At 39.0% G+C, this 17008-nt stretch overlaps 2 protein-coding genes across 5 annotated transcripts in view; one reads left to right on the top strand and one right to left on the bottom strand.

Annotated features, from left to right (window-relative positions):
- The first annotated feature begins 403 nt into the window (after positions 1–403).
- On the top strand, positions 404–8123 carry dhrs3a (dehydrogenase/reductase (SDR family) member 3a). Its single transcript, XM_056268124.1, has 6 exons — positions 404–889; positions 4217–4360; positions 5121–5240; positions 5988–6226; positions 6310–6435; positions 7184–8123. The coding sequence occupies exons 1-6, from the start codon at positions 695–697 to the stop codon at positions 7266–7268; spliced, it is 909 nt and encodes a 302-aa protein (XP_056124099.1). The 5' UTR covers positions 404–694; the 3' UTR covers positions 7269–8123.
- Positions 8124–11803: 3680 nt separating this feature from the next.
- The window catches only part of vps13d (vacuolar protein sorting 13 homolog D), a 45072-nt gene continuing 39867 nt past the window's right edge, over positions 11804–17008 (bottom strand). For all 4 annotated transcript variants that reach the window (XM_056268096.1, XM_056268095.1, XM_056268098.1 and 1 more), the window contains 3 exons: positions 13573–13704; positions 12719–12959; positions 11804–12423 (listed from right to left, as the gene is read on the bottom strand). In XM_056268096.1, the coding sequence (XP_056124071.1) occupies positions 12292–12423; positions 12719–12959; positions 13573–13704 (505 nt within the window). In that variant the 3' untranslated portion in view covers positions 11804–12291. The remainder of the gene's footprint in view (positions 12424–12718; positions 12960–13572; positions 13705–17008) is intronic.

The following is a 17008-nucleotide window of genomic DNA, read 5'->3' as shown; positions in this document are numbered from 1 at the left end:
TTTTCGATTTTTTTTTTAATATATGCCGCGTTATCTTTCCTCAAAACGTCTAGCGTGTTAGAAGAATTGGATGACAAAATACATGCGCATTACTAATGAGTCTCCCAGCAGCGCTCACGATGAGCCCCTTTAAATCATTAACAGTGATCAGCATGACTTCTCTTATAATGAGAGAAAGAGTGCTGCATAAATTATAAATAAATGTTTCACAAATGATCTCTCAATCTTCGTACGACACTTGCAGTCCCGTCCCGCCTCTTGAGATAAAGCGCACGGATCTCTCTTGCGTTGTGTGTGTGTGTGTGTGTGTGTGAGAGAGAGAGAGAGAGAGAGAGAGAGAGAGAGAGAGAGAGAGAGAGAGAGAGAGAGAGAGAGAGAGAGAGAGAGAGAGAGAGAGAGAGAGAGAGAGAGAGAGAGAGAGAGAGAGAGAGAGAGAGAGTCGTCTCACATGTGACAGTTCTTCATTCCTAGATAGGTAAGACACTTGGCACGCTGATGAACGTCCTCTATTAGACCTGCTCGCACTTTAAGGGACAGCTTCTTTCAGATCAGGAGAGCAAGACGCATTTCCAGTCTCTCAGAGAACTCCAGCGTGCCTTTTGACAGCTGACAAGTTACAAACACACTCCCGACGCACGAGCTCGCTTTACTCAATAGAACTCGGTAAAAAAGCGTGAACTGTCTAAAAGTCTTGATGGAGATGAAGGTGCTGGGATGCGCGTTGCTTTTTCCTTTCCAGATCTTCTTGTGCTTATTGAGGGCGATCGTGCGCTTCTTCGCGCGCCAGAAGCGCAGAGATCTGGGCACCGATGTGGTCCTCATCACTGGAGGTGGAAGAGGAATCGGCCGTCACCTGGCTAAAGAGTTTGCCAAGCAAGGAGCAAGAAAGGTAAAGCTTCTGCCTGCGGCGTTAGCGTTTTTATTCAATCTAATGCCATTCTTTATTATGTAAACTACTCATTTTGCTTTAATATTTTTGAGTGCTGTCTAAATTTCGGTCTTGATCTGTGTGCAAATTATACAATGAATACTATAAGGATCGGGATCGCCTATAGGAATTTCAGGAATTTGCTTCTTTATATATATATATATATATTTATATATATTAAAATGATTGCATTATTTTCAATGAGCAATCTGAGGTTTGTCTCGCGCAACACAAATAATACTGCAATTACCTAAAAAAAAAAATATATATAGCCTATATATTTCTTAAGTAAAAATCTAAAGCTGTTTGATGTATCTGCAGATCTTAAATAAAATGATACATTATGAGGCTACTTGTCATAGTACTTTTTGGTGTAACTCCGTCACTGATCGTAATGAGAGCGCCTGAGCAGCGCACTGTTGTTATGGTAACCTCCTCTGGCGAACGCGAACGCCACTTCTGTTTGTTAGCGTTTATTTTGGCGGCAACAGGTGAGAATATACGCTGGTTTGTGCTCAGTTTTAGACAGATTAAATAATAAATAAAAATGGACAGCACTCCTAAAATAAAGTACAAATAATTTATAAAGGAGGAAAGACAAATGGAAAAGGAATAAGCTGTAAAAGTGCCCAAATGTGAGTAGGACATTTTGCTATAACATTGGTTGGTTTGTTTATTATTTCAGCATTAGACTACTGACAATTAAACAGGATCATTAAGGGTTGTGTTAACCTGATTTACTCACCTTTTTGGCTATGCAAACATGCCTAGACTTTGAAATGGTGGAGTTTGTTCTGATGGGGCACAGACAGTGTGTGTGTGTGTGTGTGTGTGTGTGCGTGTGTGTGTGTGTGTGTGTGTGTTTTAGTCAGTGTAGTCAACAGTGACCTGTAGCTGCCCCCATGTGAAGCCTTAAGTTCTGTTTCATATTCCTCCTGCGCACAAACACAGGTGTTTCCTAAGCCTTTATGTCTTTACAAATGCCCAACAATGGGCTGCTGACAGGCAAGGCTGTTTTGTAGAACTCAAATCATGTGTGACTCTTTAACCTTCCAGGGAAGTTCATACTTCCCTGTCCCGAGTGTGTGTGAGTGTGTGTGTGTGTGTGGGGGGGGGGGGGGGGGGGGGGATATAACTGAAATATCATTATGATTATTGCCAATGAATATAAAAACTCATATCTATCCTTCCAAGAATAAAGGAAAACCATAGACTGTAAAAAGAGGAAAACCTCAATAACACTAAAGCACAAGCATCAAGTGTCAGGAATAGCTGCTAGTGTGCGTGTGAGGGAGTGAATGTGTGTATATGTGCTGCATTCATGTGTGTGAATGTGCGCCCAACATGTGTAGGTGTGTGAATGGATCGTTTGCAGGGGGGTGTAGTAGGCAGAGAAGCACCTTGCAGATTGGTTACCACAACCAAGTTCATTGGCAGGTCAGCCAGCTTTTTGCAGAGCAGGGCTGATGATGTCATTTGTGTTATTGTGTGGGCTTCTTACGGCTGAATCCCAGAGGAAAAGAATCAAATGGAAAGCCAAAAGAGCCGATGCTGTGTAAAGTCAAGTCAAGCAGACACAAGTCAGGGCCCCTCAATATTGATATATTGATATATTAATTACTTACCGGTATGTAGTATTTAGCTTTTAGTTCCCTGGTGAGGGGATTAAAATAGGATGAAAATCTTTTCCTTGTAATCTACTGCATTAGTCTATGAGTTGACACAGCATAAAAACATGGCGAAACATACATTTACAGTTATAAAGTTCTAGTCAGTCACATTTATTTATGCAGTAACGCTTTATACAATACAGATTGTTTCAAGGCAGCTTTACAGTGATACACAGGAAATAATAATTAATGATGTAAACAGAATTCAATTCTGCTGTAAAGCATCTCTAAAAAGACAAAAGTGTCATTATTATTCAGCTGAAGTCAGTTCAGTGTTGATTCACTAACGGTGTGAAGTTCGTCAATTCTACAAAGTTTATGTAGGCTAAATGATAAAGTTGGAAAGGTAAAGGTGAATAGAGGCTGGTACTTTTCATACTCCCAGCTGGGCTTTGGCCCATGCCTGACCCCACTGGGCCAGCACTAATGAGGGGGGGCGTTAAGCTGCCCCTCCTTATGTCTCCCGGTGGCTCTGTTGCTTGAACTTTTACTGATAATGGGACACTTGCCATGTGCTGTTTGTGACATTGGTGGGACATGAGTCAGGCAGTATGTCACTCAGCACATCTGTTGCTTGCTTGCCCTATTTTACTCTCTCTCTCATACAGTAATATTTTGTATAAAGAAATTAAGCCATTTTTCAATTTTATTGCAACACTATTTTTTATTTTATTTTTTGTATTTTATCTATTTATTTATTTTTCATTTCATCCAATCCAATCCATTTTCCAAACAGTTTGTCCTATGTTGGGTTGTGAGGATGATGGAATCTATCCCAGCATCTCAGGCCATAGACAGGGAAACCCTCTGGATGGATTTTATATTTACTTTTGTATTTTTTTTTTTTTTCATTTGATCTATTCTCTAAACCGCTTGTCCAATGCAGGGTTGCAGGGATGTTTCTCGGGCCATAGGTAGGGAAACACTCTGGTGGATTTTTATTTTATTTTATTTTATTTACCGCAATACAATTAAAATGTGCAGAAGTATTTTACTGTAATGCAAAACATTATATGTTATTAAATTGTAATGAGAATTTCACATAACAATAGTGATAATATGTGTGGAATGTACTCTGACAATGCAAAAAAAAAAAACTAGTAATTTCTTTAAGAACTTTTTTCTTCTTCTGGTGTGGCCCGGACATGTTCTTGACAGGTTTTGTTAGATTTCCCCACACTAAAGCCTTGAATACTGAAGGGTTCCTCAGAAGGTCAGAACATGTGACCGTTTTATGTGTGTATGTTTGTTTATGAGGCAGATTGAGATTGACAGGATGGGGAGGGGACGGGCTCATGCTTGTGTTCATTACCTCTTGCTGACCTTGCTGAGTGATGGATCTAATAGCCAGAGAGTGAACTGACCCTGTCCTCTATCACTCTCACTCGCTCTCCCTAAACCTCGTGTACAATTATACGATAAGGAAATACTTTATTCAGTAACTCCTTAGAGAACTCAGCCTATACATACATCAATGTGTAGCAATCATGCATAATGCATCATAGAGTTGGAGAGTGTTGTCCATCAGCTCACAATGTAAAAATTCCTCTTCCTGTCTTGGGAAGTCTACATGATGTTCTGCATTTGCTTTAAACCAATCATGTCTTTCCTTCCTCAGGTGATTTTGTGGGGCCGCACAGAGAAATGTTTAAAAGAGACCTGTGAGGAGATCTGTATGACTGGAACAGAGTGTCATTACTTTGTGTGCGACGTGGGCAACAGAGAGGAGGTGTACCAGCAGGCCAAAGTGCTCAGGGAAAAGGTATACTTACACTCTGCATGTCTTCTTTCAAGAGCTCTAAAAGGACTTTATAGGGAATAACCGTGTCTCAAACAGCTAGTCTTGTGGCTTTTGCTCAGGTACGTCGATCCACAAGACCAGTGTCTCATTTGCCATTTTTAGGTTTCAGAAAGGTGCTCACTAGTGCCCCCTTTGTGGCCACTAGGGGCTTAGGCTAGGTATTTTCAAATCTGTTGATGCCAAAGACCCCCGTAATGATCTCCTGTTTATGTTGTTTCCTAAATTAGTTATTTTATATTATATTATTCATATTTATATTATTATTATGTTTTTTTCCTTCTATGCTTTGGTGTCTATTGTGGTAACATGCTGTATCCTAAATTAAGAAATTGCCTTATTTTATATTATGTTATAATGTTATAATGTTTATTATTATTATTTAGTTTGATTTAAAAAAAAATATTTTATTATATTTTTCTCTGCTTTGGTAAACATATTTGGTAACACATTGTACACAATGTTGTTTCCTAAAATAAAAAAAGCCCTATTTATATTATATATTATTATTATATATTTTTTTATATTTGTTTCTGCTTTTGTATCTATTTTGGTACCATGTTGTTTCCTAGATTTCAATAAACAATTTCTTGACTTATATTATTTTATATTATATTATTCTCTGCGTTCTCTTTCCTTTTCCTTGTAACAGAAATAAAAAGATAACTTTACTCGTCCACAGGGCGAAGTTTGCTCTAAATGAATGCAATGTGGTCTCACACAGGTTGGGGATGTCACCATTCTAGTCAATAACGCAGCTGTTGTTCATGGGAAAAGTCTATTGGACAGTGACGATGACGCACTCCTGAAGACCCAGCACATAAACACACTTGGACAGTTCTGGGTAAGAGACTAATCAATTTCTTGACTTACTCGCTGCTCTCATGACTGTCAATTTATTATAGCGCAGCCATACTACAGTAACCACGCTTTGAACCTAACATGAACTCTAGATACTCCGTTGTGTTTTGCAGAACATTTTTCAGTTACTTAACGTTAAGTCACTTGGCATGCTGTAATTCTTGGAAGCGTTCCTCATCATTTAAAGTGTGTTTTTGCCAAGAGAGAAAAAGTAACAACATTCCTCACATAGAACAGTCAGAGACAAAATTACAAGAGATATTCACAAACAAAAGCAAAGGAATGATTCTGAAAGAACTTGGGGAAAAGTGAAAGTTAAATATTTCAAAGGAAATGCACTGTTTGGAAGATCTAGGCTACACAGTCGTGCGTTTTAGGACACATTCGTATTCAATGAGAACAAGAGCTGATCATCTAAAGCTTCAGCTGCAGTAGTAGCTCACGCTGAGGATTGCTGTAATATATTGTTGCTATAATTTCAAACACATGGCGTTTGCAGAATGAGTTTTGCATATAAAGCCATCAGATCAAACACTGAATGTGGGCTCATATTTCTGCTGAGCCGGTCAAAATATGCTTGTTGACTTTCACCAAAGGTAGCCCAGAGAATCCTAGACAATTAACACATTCTTGACCTCGAAGTTCTGAAGCTTTCATTGTTGTGGTTGGATTTTCCAGAAGATGGTTGAGGGAACAGAACAATGCGTAATTGTGTCCGTCTCCCCCACAGACCACGAAAGCGTTTCTGCCTCGCATGCTGGAGCTGTGCAACGGCCACGTGGTGTGCATCAACTCCATTCTCTCCCTGTCCTCCATCCCTGGAGCCATCGACTACTGCACGTCCAAGGCCTCTTCTTATGCCTTCATGGAAAGCCTGACGCTAGGCCTGCTGGACTGCCCTGGAGTGGGCTGTAGCACAGTGCTTCCCTTCCACACGGACACAGAGATGTTCCAGGGCATGAGAGTGAGGTAATGAGCTGCTGCTGCTGCTGCTGATAAACAAGACCTAGGTGGAATTCAAGCGCTCCATAATTCATGAAATCACCTCTTAGGTTCCCTAAGCTGTTTCCTCCTCTGAATCCTGAGATGGTGGCCGAGCGCACTGTGGATGCAGTTAGGACCAACACTGCCTTCGTTGTCCTGCCATGGACCATGCACTTTCTTGTCATCCTTAAGAGGTGAGACTGTCACTGTTGTAGGAATCAGAGCAGAATTACACTTTGTCACATGCTTATACATATTATTCATAAATTAATTCAAATGTATTATTATTTAATGACTTTTATTATATTATGTCGGAGCTGATGGGCGGTATTGTAGCACAATTGTGCTTCGGGCGACCCGATTTCGAATCCCAAACCCGCCCTGCAATTCTCTCTCTCACATTTTGCTTCCTGTCCTCTGTCCAACTATCTGAATAAAGGCAAAAATGGCAAAAATAAATAGTTTCTTTGTTTTTGTCTATTTCAAAGTTTATTACCAAATTGAATGTATTAATTTTAAAGATCTTATCCGCCAGAGACACATGCCATCTTTAGAATTTTGTCTTTTGCGGAATCTCTATATTTCTATTGCATCGCTGTCGAACAGTATTTAGCTGGTGAAGTGGATTTACTTGTTAAGTTATCATGAGCGTTGTAATGTTTGAAGCGAATGTCAAAAATGTCAGCAGAGTTAAAAACGAGCGGTTCATTCATAAATCCGTAAGATCTTACCTTCTTGCTGTGGAAATACAAACCGGAAGACAGAACACAATGAGCGCAGCGCTGAAAAGTGGTGGGGCTACATACAGTCTATATCTCAGAAATATATCTATATCTATATCTCAGTCAAATGCGGTCTTACTTTTCGACCCCACTTTATTACATAATTCTACAATTTAATATTTAGCAAATAACTTCTCTTTTTCTTCTTCTTTCTTCTCAGCCTTTTGCCACAGTCTGCCTTGGAAGAGATCCACAAGTTTTCAGGAAGCTACACCTGCATGAACACATTCAAAGGACGGACTTAAACTCAGGAACAGCTTGACTGTGAAAAATCATCAAAACCAATTTTTCATGCAAAGGAAGCGCTATGTCCAGGAACATCAATCTTTTGCTTGTGGACGCAAAAAAAAGACTGTGAAAGGGTCACTGGGAACAGCGTATCAAGATGGCTTGTTTTCCCAAGAACTATGTCTGCGAGTCTTACGTAGATGAATTTGGATTTGGTTGCCCTATACTGGACTGCACACAGGCATGTAGGTGAAAGTGTTCCTTGGATATTGTGATAACAAAGAGCACAGACTGATAGAGTTAAGAAAGAAATGGTTGTTAGAATGCTCCGAGGTTTTCATCAGGGTTTTTTTGATCTTGTAATGTTGCCCTTGGAAGTTTTATAGATTTTCACTGATTTTAAGAGCATTTTTTGTAACACATGTACGGCAAATACATATTCTTAAATACATTTCAAAATAAATTGCTAATATAGATGTTAAAAAAATGAAAATACCATTTCAGTACGTTTTAGTTATTGGCCGCTTTTTCTTTTTTTAATCTAAATACTGTGTATTGATATTGTCCAAAACATTTTTTTTTTTTAAATACATTTTTACATTTACCCCAAATTTATTTTCAAGTTGTAAATGTTTTTTCTCGCACATTGAAATACATTTTGGAAATTATTTTGGTTTAAACTAAATTGTATTTTGAATTTGAAAAATATTTTTCCTTAAGCGGTGCCGGTTACCTCATATATTTAGCATATATATTTTGAACAGAAAAATGTTTTGTTTCTTTGCCGTATAGGACATGTTTAAAGTAATTCCAGCATGTCTACCTTCATATTAACGTCAACTTCAAATAAACAGTATTTGATCTTAAAAAAACCCTGGTGAGTGTTATTTTGTGGGTGTTCATGTGGGTTTGAAAACAGGGAAGTGTCGGTCCCTGGCAGTGTGCTTGTTCGGTCTCTGCCAAAACTCACAGGCATTTCATGGTCAGCATTCCACCGCTGCAGGCCAGCCAATCATGAGCTCATTGTGCGCTAGGCAGGGTTGTCATAACACTAACTCCACTTAACAGGAAAGCACACTGGAGAGGGGTCAGCCACTGGAAGGCTAATAGACAAATCTAGAATTTGTCATTTTGTTCAGATTTGTCACTCACACCTATCTGAATAACTGATGTCCGCTTTTGATACAGCTGTATCGCACCAAACAGATGGGTTGCTAAATCAGCGCCTGTTGACAATTTTCTCCTACGCCGCGATTTGCCAATTTGGATGCGAGATCTAAGACCGTGTAACCTCATAAAATCAAATCTGCAGGCAGATGTTTTTTCTTTCGGCGTCTCTCCTTCAAATTCTTTCCATGCGGTGCATCCCTGCTTGCGGTATTAGAAGACAATAAGACAATAGAGTGCTATCAAAGCACACTGGGAACTGAAACTGACATACAACGGGCACAAGCAGCTATTGCAATTATGTGATTGCCAATTCACATCACAGTCTTCATTCTACACATTCAACTGTTATTTTGTGACTGAAAGAAAAGGTTGCTTTCTGATAAACTATATCAAATAAATAATATATAATACGGGGCTGGGGGAACAATCACCAAAAAGGTTGTATAGCCCAAACGACAAAACCTGAAGAATGAGTTTTGGCATGTCTAACCGCAATGATGGACACTGTTGAGAATGGGATCAGGACATGAAACTGTGTCATGGAGTGCATGTGTGTTGGAGAAGTCAGCTCAAATCTCAGGGGGTGAGTTCAGAGCAAGGTTAGCCAAATAGTAGATAAATCTGAGTAGGCTGTTGGACAGACAGCTCACCCTGTGATGAACCCTTTACCCAGGGAAAAGAGTAGTTTAATGTGACCAAGCACAGGTGGAAAAGTAGAACTGGGTACTAAGAGTAGTGATAGGGCACATGGTAACTCGTGCTCAATGTTAGCACTAGCATTGTTGTTCCTATAGTTTTAGCAATACAGAGTTAGGGGTTGAGTGGCCACGGCACATCCATCTTTAACTAATGAGTGTGTCGCCCTTAAGGGAAAGACCTTTGATCTGACATCACACTGTCAGTCAAGAAGAAGAATACGTTATACTAAGGCCATGTTTAGACTGCCAGCAAAAATCTGATTTTTTTTTGCATATCCATATTTTATCCAGATGGGTTTTTGAAAGTCTGGAGCGCAAAAATAAAACCCACATAAGGTGGTTTGAAATGTGATTCCAATCAGATTTTTACAGACGATGCGTCTGAGTCAAACAGTCATTTCAAACTGTATTTTAATGCGTCACTCTTAACGCAACAAAACACAGCAATAACGTCAAAACTGGTGACGGAAATGCCGGAAGTACTCATACGGTGTTCAAGTGGTGGCTGCGTCCGAAAACTGATAAATGCTGCCTTCGGAGGACGCATTCCAAGGTCGGAAGGCATCAAGGCAGACTTCCTGTCTCCTGAGATACCTTCATCTGATCGATTTTTGAAGGCAGCATAGAAGTATCATTCGCTGCCTTTGATATCCCACAATCCTGTGCTTTCCATTCTTTGACAGTTGAGCTAGAAAAATAAAGATGGCGTCTGAAAGTTGCGACTGGTTATCAGTTTGTGTGTAAATGTACATTTCTGATCAACGTTTTTCCACCTATGATGTCATTTCTACCGGGAAATTACTATTGTAGTCATTAAATATTCACTTCGTTTTCACCAAAGCTCGCTCTATTTTGCAGTTAGATCGTTAAAACCGTTACGCTGCCTCAGAAGTCTGTTTCGTGAGGTACCTTCGCGGACGTTGCCTCCAAAGTCAGTCTTTGGATAGTCTTCCTGAACAGATCTAATTTGAGAAGAAAATCTGATTTGCCTGCAGTCTGAACTTCAAACATCAAAATTAAATGTTAAAGAAACAACCATGAAAATTAACCATGGCTTTATTATAGGAAAAATTAAGTAACCATGTTTTTTGGCAGATTGAATACCATTTGTATAACCACAGTTTTACTTCAAATACGGTTAAACTATGGTTAGTGCAGCAATATGGTTACTTTCTGGTTAAACTATATTAATCGTGTTTTTTGGTTTTATTTGTAGCAAAACCATGGTTAATTTTTATAATGCCAGAGATTCTAATATTACATTCACCTTTTAAATCGGTTTCGTTGACAAAATATAATTTCCCATTACAAGCAAATAATCGTCTTGCATCTCGGATAATAAACACGCGGCGTCAAGTTCCCGGCTGTTATATTTGGCGCGAATTAACAGTTATTTAGTTGACAGCACAGCATATGTCATCATCATGAACGTCAGTCTCACAAACGGAGAACTGTACAAGGGTTGAGCAAACATCGCTAAAGACTAAATGCTAAAAATGATTTAAAATTATACTATTCTCCATTACCCCCGGTTTTGATGTAGCCCACAAACATCCTCACTAACAGAAGGTCAGTAGAAAAGCGTTGCTCTTATTAATATGAAATGTTGAAATATTTTCTGATACACAAAGACGACACTCTGGAAAGTTTTTTTTAACCAAAAAAAATTAAATCACAATCGTAAAACACAATAAATACAAATAGGCCTACTGTGTTAAACCATAACTTTTATTATTATGCCTTTATACATTTGCATATTACAACAAAATAAATTTACACACTATATTTACTTTGCATATTGTGCAGTTATAGAGGAAACCACCTTTGTAGGGTTGTATACAACATATCAGTATTTAAATAATAGACAACTTAGAAAACACATTATAGGTGTATTTTATCCTAAATTATACTGACCAGTGTTCTCAGAGGCACAGTCACAGAAGTTAAAAATCTAAGTTTGTTCTGATAGACCAGTATACTATATATACACAGTTAAGATAAGCGAGGAAGGTGACTCTTTAAAGAGAAAACATTTGTAGTGTCTGATCTTTGGTAACAACTAGTAACAAATTAAAATGAATCGTTTCATTCAGTGAAACAATTAATTCCATGATAATGTTCAATTTAAAACGGTGAGTAAAATAAGAAATGTTTGAGATTGGGAAAAAAATAAATAGAAGAGATTATTGTCTCTTTATGATGTAAAAACATCAGATGACAAAACTTTATGTTGATTGTATGACACATAAAGAGCACTAAAAGGCAAGAGAATCATAATAGAATGCACTACAGAATACCATCATTTTATTTGTTGAAATATGTTAAATGTGTTTCAAATGTTAAGCTTGAACTTTTAAAAGATCTTGAAACAGAATAAAGGAGAGACTGGAAAACTGAAGAAACAATTTATCATTCAGAATTTGAAATTCATTTTTTTCATTAAATTGGATATAGAAAGACAAGAAAATAAGAAACGGAGAGAAGAAAAACATCAGACAGATGTTTTTGAGGGTGGACTGCATATGGAGAGGTGAAAAACGCAATGTCAGTAATTCCAACACTTGCTTTCTGTGTGTTGTGGTGTGTGTGTGTGTTAATGTTGAGTCACCGGTGAATGGTGAGAGCAGCTTAACTTCCCTACATTTGAATCAGTGCAATTCAATCATAACTTCCAACCACACATATTCAGAGCAAAATGAACTTTCCTTTAAAGGCAGTTTTGTACAGCAATCCAAGATTAATTTCATACCATATAATTAATTTCAACATTTTATATACATGGCAGATTGTCCTATTGGTGTGCCTATATATGTACATAGAGGATCTATACACAAGCATATACTGTACAGTGTCAGACTAGCTGTGCACATCTAGCGACAAACACCAGTTATTTTACCAATTGTAAAACAAACTAAATTAATTCTTCTTCTAAGGATTGCAAGGAAACTAAAATACTTGCATATTCAAGTGAAATCTGTTCTTGCCAGAGCTTACAACAGCCCCTCTAGACTAGTTTGAATCACTGAACAAACCACATGCTGTGAGCATGTCCTGTACACTGGCCTAAGTGGATGATTACGCTCGGCTGATTTATTACTGTCCTTTCACAGAAACAGAAAAGAAGGAAGTAGCTGTTGAAAAACGAGCGAGAAACACCTGCGGGTCAGTGTAGTTAAGAGTCTAATAATAAGCTATCCTCATTCTCACTGGGAGGCAGCATGAGCTGCTGTTCATAGTAAAGGCTCTTGGCATAATTGATTTCTTGTGAAATCTTGATGGCGAGGTTCTCGCTTTTCACATGGACCTATGAGAAACAACAAATGACATTTGGAATGGAATTTAGAAAAATGTACCTCGGAATGTTAATGAGATATTTACTAGTGGTCATAATGACCAAAACCTATATTCATTATCCAGTATTGGTAAATCTCATCATATACTGTGGGTATTATTTGCTGAAATTTCCCCCCCAAACGTTTCATATTGCACCATGTAGTAATATCTATATTTTGCTATTCTAAAAATATCTAGTGACTAAATATTCCGCCCTTATTCTCATGTGAATTGTGCACGTGAACATGGAGGGATAGGTCACTTACCATTGGTTTCTGGTGTGATGGACCTGGAATGGCCACTCCGCTACTAGTGCTTTCTGCTTTCTTAGTAAGCTGTACATATACTTTCCCATGGTCCTTGGACACCAGACAATGATAGAGATCATCATATTTGACCTCTAAAAAGATTGCTTCACGATCCGCAAATTCTCCAGGCTTGAGGAAATACACCACTTTGGAGGAGATCAGCACACAGTATGTGTCTATGGGCTCCACGGCAATGAAACTACAGAAGAAAATAGGCATACGATCAGTACACCATTGCTTTACAAAGGGCAGAAAGTATTATGTCCTGGCGATATCTGTGTTAATTCAATTTATTTTGCATATTGGTAGGTACAGCAGATGTATTATGATTCGCCCAAGGATTCTGATGCAAATTTGTACTCTGCAAGAAATTTTCCTCTGAAAAAGGATTGTCAAGCTTGCTATTTAATGCATCAGAGAAGAAAAGATCAGCACATCAAATTAAACAGACAACATTAAGACAGTTCCAGTGTGTAAGAGAGCGCAGGACAGATCGTGCAGGCTGCAGCTGAGGAGACTAATGGCCTGTGTGGCACCTCTGAGGAGAAAGGTCAGGTGGGCCAACAGGGGTCTGCTGATCTGGATGGATTAGCCTCTTTGGTGATAAATGTCTTTTTGAACAGAGAAACAAGCCCTGATGCATCAAAAAATGATGTCCCTTTCCCAAAGAAAACCTTCAATGTGATTCTTGAACTAGAAGAACCATTTGGAAAATGAGCTTTGTTTGTTTTTAATCCTACATTCAATAACAAAGAAAAGAAGAATTTCACAAAGCAACCTAACCTGACTTTACTGTCAGAAAGGATACTCACGATTCAGAGTGGATATTGTCCGTTAAGTGAAAGAGCTGTTCTTGTCCATCTGCTTGTAGGGAGGAGAATCGAGGCAGCAGCCCCTGAGGGCCCTTGCAACAGCGCGGCTTCCTTACTCGCTGAACGCTCAGCCTGAAACACACACAAAACACACAAGGATCATTACTTACAAAACCAACAGCCTTAAGAGGGTTAACATTGGGGAATCCAAGTTGGAATAAAGCACCTTTTTACTGGAAAACCCCCCCCCCCCCCCCCCCCCCATTTCCCGTTAAAGAGAACAACTGAGTCTCTTGAAATAACACCTGTTGTGGCACAATCCAAAAAACTTGCCATATAACATCATTCAATTCTGTTTCACATTCAAACACACCATGTTGGTTTTAGGTGTGCAGTTCAATCGATGGTCAGGGGAATGATGGCTCCAGAGTTCTGGTGGTCCTGGCCAAAGCTGATGGGACTAGCCAGCAGCCTGCAGTGCCAATGCAAAGCTTGGGTCTTGCTTCTCCTGCAAACAACCCCTCTCTTCTCTTTGGCTGCCACTGGTGGGCCAAGTGGAATTCCTACATCTGGCTTGAATCTGGGCCAGCAGGCATTTGATTAGAGCTGATGGTTTCCAGTTGATTCACAAAGACGGCAGTGTACTGCATTTCTCTGTTCTGTTTAAAGTGAAGCCCGGATGAATGCAGCTGCCTCTGTTCATCAAGAGCACAGAATGCAAGGCGCTGGGGAAGCAATGATAACCAAGGATGGACAAAGCTGAAATCTTAAAGTGGGTCGTATTTGCAAGCCCTTTTGCATTTCACATCAACCATATAATATTGAAAACAAAAACTAAGTGACTCAATGAACTTGCTATAAACTCTACTGATGTCATGGAAAGAAAACAGCAGCACCCTGGCAAATTTTAGCATTAGCAACTAAATCAAATATTCTGAAGCGACTGGTTACTTCATTATGACATATTAAGGAGAATGCGGTGTTGTTTTTTCCTCAGAAAAGCCAGAACTTCCACATGGACTTCGCTCTCGTTTTGACAGCAAGCCACGGTTCATAATCATAACCGTAAGTCATGAGATCTGGCCCTGTGCATGACAAGACTGTAACAGACCCAGGGAGACTCTTAACCTCTCTTTCTCTCTCTCTCTGCAGCCTCTCCCACTGCTCTGGAGGCGATCAAGCACAATGCCCCGCACCCGATTGTGGGATTGGAACAATAGGGTTCAACTCTAGGTCAGGCACAGGGCTTGGAGCCTGGCCAGTCAGCCGTCAATGGGTGCAAACAAACAGCTCTTACTTCTTGCTCCTTTCCGAGAAAGATCATGAGCAAAATGTGTTGAGGGCGGGCGTAAAGTGAAAGGCTGCTGTACGTAGGTGTTTAACTTGGTTCTTCACTGACATAGTGAAGCATACGCCGCAAAAAGCATGCCTGCCGGAGTATAAGAAAATTGGGGCACCATCTCTACTTGTCACATGTGCAGTTATAATCGAGTTGCAGCAGGATTTTGAGTATATTTACCTCAGAAAAGCCACTCAAAACTCATTAGGCAGCTTGAAAAACAAACTCTAGAGGAGAATTTTGCGAAATATATGCACCATACTGCATATTCATTGTATTTTTACTTTACCTGTTCTTCAATATTAAATGTTTGAATAAATCTGTCATGTTTTTATGAGATCCACCATTTAAATGTTTATATTAAAAAAACAAGTAGAAACATAATTAATGTCATTAAAAATGTATTATAACGTTATTTTTATAAAAACTTCCTTATGTGTAATTTAAATGCAAGTAGCCTACAAATCAGTTACATTTTAACCTATAATATTATAGTGATGTATCAACTGGGGTTTCCTCTATAATTTACAGTATTAGTTGAGTATTATTTTTTTCCCGTGAGGAAATTTACCATGTAGTCTACCTGATAGGACCCAATTAATCTACCGGTATATCGAATCAAATCGAAAGCTTGTGAATCGAAATCGAATTTAATTGTGAAATTTGTGTCATGAATGAAAATTATCTGTACACAGGAAAAGCTTGACGTGGACAGGCAACTATATATTATCTAGGGTTATTCTATTTGTTAGGATATTGATATAAAATCTGTTGTTGTTAAGTATGTTTACCAGTATTAAACCAGTATAAAATTTCATACGGGTATTGTCCCTAATAACCGGTAGTATAACAAGACTATAAGCAGGCTTAATTATTCTATGCCAGACTGACAAAGTCAAAATACAACTTCACCTTGATCGTCTTCCGAGGGGACTTTTTTCTAAAGTAATGTATTATTTTTAAAATGTAACATTACCATGACAGTAATTTAAACGCAGCTTTTTTTTAAATGTGCTAAAAAAAGGAAAACTAATATTATTTCCAGCGTCTAGTAGCAGCAGTATCATTTAGTCGAATTGTCTCTCAGATCCCTAATATAAACACATTTGACTTGTGGTGAGACAAAGTTTGCTCATCTGGGATGTTTAATCCTTGGCTGACTAATATTTGTTTATCTTTATGATCTTTATCTTTGGTTTACTGGGTCAATAGTGGGTCAACGGTGTAATGTGTTTGTATTTAGTATGCTGATTCACAAAATGTTGAATTAGCAGGTACAGTAAAATAATCAAAAATGCACATGCTCCATGATAACAACAGCAAGGAAATAAACCACAGTTTTATTAATGCGCTTGTCTAGATTAAATGCCATAGAACAAGTAACTGTCATCTTTTACGATGAAGGAATTTGAGGTTTACCAAAACTTAGTGAAGGCAGACTGTCAAAAGGCCAACTAGATGAGGGACTTTCTTTTAATAAAGTTTGAGGTTAAAGAAAATGCATACTTTTCCCAAACTGAACTGACAGCTAAAGGTGGGGAACAGGATGCTTATTCAGTCAAGTCTGAGCCCCTACTGCTGCCCCCACCAACCCCCAGCACTTACTTGCCTTTGTTTTGAGATTGTAATTGAGCTGCCTCTGGAAGCCTGCCTGGATTGCATAGTGCAGTTGGGAATGGTGTATGTTATGTGTGTGTGTGTGCATGCGTGCGTGTGTGTGTGTGTGTGAGGGGGGGGGGGGGGGGGGGGGTCTGGGGTCCGGGGAACTGATGTGGGAGGCTGAGTTCACTAGCAGGGCAGGAGAGCAAAAACTATTGTGTGGACACCTCCACTATTCCTGACCTCGCAACAGTCTGCTCCTCATTTACTTGTTTATTTCCTGTTTGTGGTCTGAGAGAATACATATGACATACTCCTGACCAGCAAGAGGCAGACATAACCTAATAAATCTACAGTGACATTACTGACATGGTTTGCAAGAGAATGTGCAAAATGGGGGTAACATCATGAACATTTCAGACTGAAAGGGAAGAAAGCTCAACTGGGAATCACCACAACCAGTTGTTGATGGATAGAGATAGATCCCTCAAGACAGAG

Source organism: Rhinichthys klamathensis, unplaced genomic scaffold, assembly GCF_029890125.1.
Source record: "Rhinichthys klamathensis goyatoka isolate OS25496 unplaced genomic scaffold, OSU_Roscu_1.1 h1tg000269l_1, whole genome shotgun sequence".
NCBI classification, from domain to species: domain Eukaryota; kingdom Metazoa; phylum Chordata; class Actinopteri; order Cypriniformes; family Leuciscidae; genus Rhinichthys; species Rhinichthys klamathensis.
This window is presented reverse-complemented; position numbering and strand designations above follow the sequence as displayed.

Bases quoted from the DNA above. Each gene is read 5' to 3' on its own strand.
- dhrs3a (XM_056268124.1), top strand. From the start codon at position 695: ATGGAGATGAAGGTGCTGGGATGCGCGTTGCTTTTTCCTTTCCAGATC. The intron at 4,361-5,120 runs GTATACTTACAC...GGTCTCACACAG, and splicing joins CCAAAGTGCTCAGGGAAAAG to GTTGGGGATGTCACCATTCT. The intron at 6,227-6,309 runs GTAATGAGCTGC...ATCACCTCTTAG, and splicing joins TTCCAGGGCATGAGAGTGAG to GTTCCCTAAGCTGTTTCCTC.